General features: G+C 36.2%; 1 protein-coding gene across 1 annotated transcript; it reads right to left on the bottom strand.

The window, feature by feature from the left end:
• Window positions 1-456: 456 nt before the first annotated feature.
• On the bottom strand, window positions 457-6,789 carry LOC112002933 (TMV resistance protein N). Its single transcript, XM_065766589.1, has 7 exons — window positions 6,001-6,789; window positions 3,743-4,841; window positions 3,351-3,623; window positions 2,269-3,246; window positions 1,527-2,186; window positions 830-1,440; window positions 457-748 (listed from the first exon to the last, which is right to left on the bottom strand). Exons 1-7 carry the CDS (start codon window positions 6,501-6,503, stop codon window positions 472-474), a joined length of 4,401 nt encoding a protein of 1,466 aa, XP_065622661.1. The 5' UTR covers window positions 6,504-6,789; the 3' UTR covers window positions 457-471.
• Between the last annotated feature and the right edge of the window lie 236 nt (window positions 6,790-7,025).

The following is a 7,025-nucleotide window of genomic DNA, read 5'->3' as shown; positions in this document are numbered from 1 at the left end:
AAGTGGGGGAGAGAGAGAGAGAGAGAGAGAGAGAGAGAGAGAGAGTGTGTTTAATCTAATGCAGGTTAAAAGAAATTAAAAAATAAATAAAAAGGAATTAAAATTAAAGAGAAATAAAAAGAGATAATAAGTTTCTACAGAAAAAAATAAACAAATAAAAGAGATAAGTGTGATATGATTTCAAAGGTTTATTTGTTTTAAGTGAATAAGAGGGGGGCATTTCAGTCATTTTAGGTGGTTTCACACAAGCACGTGTCATGTGTCATGTGAGTTGCACGACTTTTTCCGTCCAACTTCTTTAGGAAATAGACAAGAGGGGGTAAAGCATTACACAGATTTTAGTTTAGGAGGCCTGATAGTGCATGATTGTAGTTCAAGAGGTAAGTGTGTGAGATATAATTTATGGTAGAAAAGTGTAATTTTCCCTTCTTTAAGTTACCTATTATTATGGTAGAATGTTATTTTCCCTTCTCACAGAGAGAGAGAGAGAGAGAGAGAGAGAGAGAGAGAGAGAGAGAGAGAGAGAGAGACCTGCAAAAATGGTTTAAACCAAGATTCAAGGCTGCTTGACATCTTACTTTCACATTGGCCATTAAAAAATGGTATGCCTAAACAAATAGGTGAGCGATCTGAGTTTCTTGAAGTGCCTACTTTATTACTGTGAATTTCCGGTGTACACTTCTCTTGTATCTTCTCTTGTATAGCATTACTTGGTAGAAGCTTTGGCATATGCATGGCGTGAGGCCTCCTGCAAGTATCAAAAAACATTTCGAAATTCTTATCTATTACATTCAAGTGTGGTAACAAAATCTCATGAAGTAACTTTAACCTTTCCGGTGTGAAAGTGCAACAAAAATCTTCTCCATGGTTGCAGCCCTGCAACTTTCCAAGTTGACACATAAGATTTAGGTAAATAGCTTGATGATGGACCTCTGGAGTCCCTAACATATACTCCACAAGTGTTTGCACAAACTCTTCAACATTGTCCTCGTATACAAGACGGATTCCACACATTCCAATTTGCACACCTGGATTATCGCTTTTAAATAAAGCCCCAATGTGACTGCACCGATTCATTCCAAAAAGCAGGCGTGGTATGTAAAAGACCAAAAGTCGTTGTGATGACTCATCAAAAACGTCTCTAGAGAGGGGAAAGGCCGTGTAAGGTGCAAAAGAAACTTCATCACTAGCTGAAAGACTAGAAAAGCAAAGCAAAATTGTTGAATTTGTTGAATCCTGTTTGTAACCGAAAGGGTCTCCTTGCTTCCCAATAGTGTACAAAGCATATACAGTGAACCCCAACCATCTTGAATTATCATGCAAATCTGGAGGCAGCTCCATTTTTATGTAGGGCGCAAAATTTTGATTACTGAACCAGTCTGGTGGTCTTGCAATCTGAGGAAAGATATAATCATACCAGTGGTTTCGTGCTAAATCTACCTGAAAAAATACATAAACATACGGCATATGAGTGAGACATGAAAACAGTACAAAAATAAGGAGTTCAGTGATGCATAGGAAGAGACCTGATACAATTTTGAAAGCAGTGACTTGAACTGTGTTTTCAGCCTGGGGTTTGACTCATTTTGGCCATTAGACTGACTGGATTCAACCTCATCAACGCATTGGGAATTACCCATATGATATCTTATGAATTCTTTTTCACGTAGACAGATTTCATCAGGGCTCCCGAAAGTTGCTTGGCTTAATTTTTCTACAAATTCTGCCATATCTGTCTCATATAAAACACGTGCACCACACATTTTAATCTCAATATCCTGACTGTTGGTTTTGATCAAAGGACTAATGCAACTCCGTTCATCTAAACGTTCTCTGAACCTCTCGTGCAATATAAATAGCCAAAGCCCAAATGAACCACCATGGAATTTTTCCTTAGGGATATTATAGACTAAGGGGGAATCTTTAAGGCCACCATCCACGTCCAAACGACAAATAAATTCATGAAAGTGTTTTGAATCCTGACCAGGAGAAATGTCCTTCGGATTCTTGACTTCAAATATGACACAGAGAGCAACTCCTTTCCAACTTTTGTTTTCGAACAGATTGGGAGGTAGTTGGATTGGTACAGAATCTACAGATGACTTAGAACTTTGATGGTTGAACCAATCTGGAAGTTCGGTTTGAGGAACAACACTGTAAAAGCCTTCAATTTGATGAATTTGTTCCTGCAAAATATTTAAAGACAATAAGTAAAATTATGTTCAATGCATGTTTGTGTGTGCGAGTGAGAGAGAGAGAGAGAGAGACCTCCATGAATCTTTGCCATAATGGTTGGAAGTGTATATCCAGTAAAGAAATCTCAGAAATTTTCCCTTCTTCATCGTCAGCCAAGCCAAGGCAATTAATAAAAGTGAATCCTGCGTCACCCGAAGTCCAAACAACAACTTGATTTGAATAATTTTCGAGCGAAGAACATCCTCGTGCTGAAACAAATTGTGTACTTAATGGAAGATACGGCAATGATTTAAGCTGGCTACAATGATCCAACAGAATAAGTTTGAGCTCAGAAAGTTCAGAAATGCTATCAGGCAAGCTTGTAAAATTATTTTTGCTCAAATTCAGAGACTTTAGTGAGGACAAGCAGCTAAGATCATCAGGGAGTTCTCCATCCGACAGATTACAGTCACTCAGATCTAGAGATACTAAAGAGCCTAATCCTGAGAACGAGCTAGGCAAAAACAGATTGACGGGCTCTGGAACAGGATCTCTGGGTTCTGGTTCAGGACCGGTGTATGGCAAAGCTTCAATTGGCTGTTGACCCTTACATCCTGATAGAGTGAGAAATTCAAGAGACGTCAAACTGCAGATGATGCTCGGAAAACTCAAAAGGTTTTTGCAGTCTTGAAGATTCAATAAAACCAGGCAAGTAAGATGCTTGATTGATGATGGTAGTTCTTCAATGGCTGTCCCATCCAAATAAAGTTCCAACAAGCTTGTCATGTTGCTCCGAATCTCTGGAAACTTTTTGAGTTTTGAACAGCCAGATAGAATTAAAATTTTAAGAGATTCCAAGTTGAGCTCATGTGGAAGGCTCTCAAGACATTTGCAGTCTTTTAGATTTAATTGAATAAGTTGCTTAAGACCTCCAACAGATGGATGCAACTCATGCAATCTTGTACAACCTTGGAAATTCAGCCTCTCAATATTTGGGAATCCAGAGAAGTCTGGAGTCTGGGTTAAGTTTTGAGAGTCACTCAAATCAATGAGCTTTAACTTGTACAAGTTCTGTGATAAAATTATAAGCAAATACAGAAAATTAAGCAATCAAGAACTTAATCTTAAACAAATAAGTAAAAAAAAAAAAAAAACTGCAAAAGTGAAAATCTTACCCTAAATTCCCCTGGAAGTTTCTGAATACAACTGCGATGCATAATGAGCTCAACAAGTTTGCGCGGCTGAAAACTCTTTGGCAATGATTGCAAAGGATAATCATGCCATTCCAACAAAAGTAACTCATTAGAAAGAAAACTGAGACAGGGAAGGTGCACCTTACAAAATTTGAGCAATCTTAGTCTAGTCAGCTTTGAAATTGATTCAGCATTCAATTCTTCTTCTTCATCTGGAGGTTCTTTTAGCACAATGCCTTTTATATGTTTTGTTCCCTGGTAAGTGGTAACCAAGAACAATAAAATTAGCATACGGCAAGATATAGCACAAATTTGCATAAACTATAAAATTATGTCCATTCTCTAAATTTATGTCTATATGATAATCAACTTACAGAATTGCTCTTTAATACATCGAGGACATCTGGAAATCCCAGCCTACTGCGTTTTTCAGGCTTCTTTGATTCCTCACGAACAATTTCCCAACCCACTTGTTGTAATAAATTATGCGTCCACAATTTCCCCCCTACAATAGTAATCAGAGACTTGTCCATGAGAGTGGATTTATCAATTTGGAAGTGGTGAACTGATTCTAGTATATCAGCTACACGATTCTCATCCTCTCCAACGAAGAAACATGCTATGTCCAAAAATAGTTCTCTCTCCAAATCCTCCAATCCATTAACAGCTATTCCAAGTTTCTTAGTAGTTTTTCCAAGGGGTATTTCTTTTAGCTTATTCAAAGCACTTTCCCATTCCTTTTTTGTTCTTTTACACAAATAGGAACCCCAAACTTCAAGAACCAAAGGAATGCCCTGAGCATAATAAACAAAATCATTGCACAAATCCAGGAAATCATTTTCACAATGAGGTTTGTGGAAGGCTTTCAGACAAAAAAGTTCTAGAGCGTCATCATTATTTAGTCCCTTAGCCGTAAATACACTTCCAATTCCATATGTTGCCAACAAATGTTTGTTTTCAGTAGTTACAATGATTCTACTTCCTGTGCCTAACCAATTCAAATCTGGCTTCCCTACTAAATTTTCTAATTGGCTTTCTTCGTTCACATCATCAATAACAATAAGAACCTTTTTATTACGTAGGTTATTGCTGAGCACTTGGATTCCATTAGACACACCCCTTAGCCTAATATCTTTTCTACATATATCAAAAAGGAGTTGTTTTTGTAGAGTCAATAAACCAGGTTTATTAATAGAATCCTCTCCCAAAATTTGAAGAAAGCTGCTAGCTTGAAATTGATGATGAATCCTGTCGAAAACAACTTGTGCAAGAGTTGACTTGCCCATTCCACTCATCCCACATATCCCAATAAACAGAACATCGTGAGTCAACTCCATATGTAGACACGAAATAATTTCCTCAACACGAGATGCTATTCCAACAAGATTGCCCTCAATATCTTTTGGACTTTTATAATTCAGTTCCGAATATATCCAGGGAACAATGTTTCGGATAAGCTCAGCCTCAGAGGCCCTATAAAAAAAGACAAAACAAAAATCTGTGTCAACACAAACTCATTGGAGATGTAGGCGTTGATGTTTTGCTTGTTCAACTCAGAAAAGAGAGCTCAAAAATTGAACTAAACTACAAGTGAATTAGGGTATACAAGTGAATTATTAGCTCCCAATAGAGAAAAATGGTTTTTAATATAAACTTGGAGCTGTAAGGACTCTAATATTCAACATGGATATTCTCCTTATTTTATTTTATTTTAAATAAAATAAAAATAAAAATAAAAACTGTAATTTAATTGAAATTCAGATTTGGCTATTCGAAACCTAGATATCAAGATATCAACCACTAGGATTTTTCACCTTTTTTTTTTTTTGTGGGAGAAAAACCACTAGCAATCTGATGACTACCTTATAACACCATGCCATGTAGTATACAATCTGATGGCTAACTTCTTTAAAAATAAAAAATAAAAAGTGAAATTAGATCAATCCAAATTCATAGACTCGAATCATGTTATTCAAACAACCTCAAGGAATTTTAATCAATCCAAAAAATAAATAAATATAAAAAACCCAAAAGTGCCAGCCAATGTGAGAAATTAGATCTATCACATAAAACACAACTAACGATTTGCGTGGAATACTCTTTTTCCTTTGAAGAAAAAATTTATTGGACTAACTCTAAACAAATTCACTATAAAATAATTTACAAATTCTTCTAGGAATTAATTCGAACTCATGTGAAATTTTCACTCCACCCAAAACCATTCCCTATAGAAAAACCTTAATTTTTCTCATTTGTTGTGTTTTATGGTTAAAATATATATTCCTTCGTTCTAACGCACACCACATTATATGTCTTTTTCTGTTCCCTATTTTGCCGGCTGCATATTTTTAGTGACAACTTTGATTTCTTTTTTTTTTTTTTAATTCAATAATAAGGGACAACATGTTAGTACTACTCTTAAGCTAGAAACCTGAAACCTGAAACTTAAATTAGTGACAACCATTTTCTTAATCTTGCAATAATATATAAGAGTTGTTTCTAAAACTACTATAAGTTATGCTTTTATGGTGTTGAAAATGTCAACATTTTAACATCTACATATAAAATTATTAAGTTTTGCAGTCAGAACGAGCAAAACAGATTCTCATCACGAGTAAATCAAAAGCGTTACCCGTCTTTTATATGATGTCCTGCGTGATCGGCCACAATTTTTAAAGCATCTCTCCACTTCTGCACCTTATCTGGATTCTCCTTTACTTCATGATTAGCAAACGCCTCTCCAAAAGTGCCCCTCTGATGCCGCACATCACTAGGATCCACATGGTAGAAAATGGGCAAAATTATCAACCCTCCCTCCTTCATGCATTCAACAATCTTTGCAAGTTCTTCCAAGCACCACGAGGAAGATGCATACATTTTAGACAAAATGATGACTGCCACCCTTGATTTCTCGATTGCATCCAAGAGTTCTGGCGAAATGGGCTTTCCCTTATCAAGTTCTTTATCATCCTTAAAGGTGATAATCCCTTGATCTGTCAAGGCATAATATAAATGGTCGGTAAAAATAATACGGGTGTCTTCACCTCTGAAACTGAGAAAGACATCGTATTCTGGATGGGGTTTAGAACTAGAGGGAAAAGATGTAGGCACAGTTTGAACGCTGGTGGTAGCCATTGGCAAGTGTTTTCAACTAAGCTTGTTTGAGTTAAAATTCTAAGACAGACAATAACGTCATGTCTTCATAAAGAGTTGGCAAGAAGCAAGCAAACTATACCTTCTAGAGATTACAACAAGAAGAGAAATCAAAGAGAAATGGGGCAGCTTGTATGTGCTAGCTAGTGGAAGCCATTGCACACCTACTAGCTATGTAAGCATATTTGTCTTAAGACCCTAAGACAGAATATATCTTGCCCTCAATAATGAATGGAAAGAAGCAAGGAATCTGTAGCTTAACGCGTCACCGGACTTCACGGCAACTTGCATAGTCTTCAAGTTCGAGAACAAAAGAAAACCATATACAAATGTGGAATTTTCAACTTGTGTTTGTCGTTTTGTATCCAACGTTTTCCGCAGCTTTCTTTTTCTTTTTCTTTTTTTTCTCTGTTTTTATTTTTTTATTTATTTTTTTATCAGCAGTATAATACCCCGAAAAAAAATAAATAAATAAAGACGAGGGTTATTTAATAAATTTGCTTA

This window comes from Quercus suber, unplaced genomic scaffold (assembly GCF_002906115.3).
Source record: "Quercus suber isolate HL8 unplaced genomic scaffold, Cork oak 2.0 scaffold_722, whole genome shotgun sequence".
NCBI lineage: Eukaryota > Viridiplantae > Streptophyta > Magnoliopsida > Fagales > Fagaceae > Quercus > Quercus suber.
Note: the sequence above shows the minus strand (reverse complement) of the source record. Positions and strands in the feature narration are given on the sequence as shown.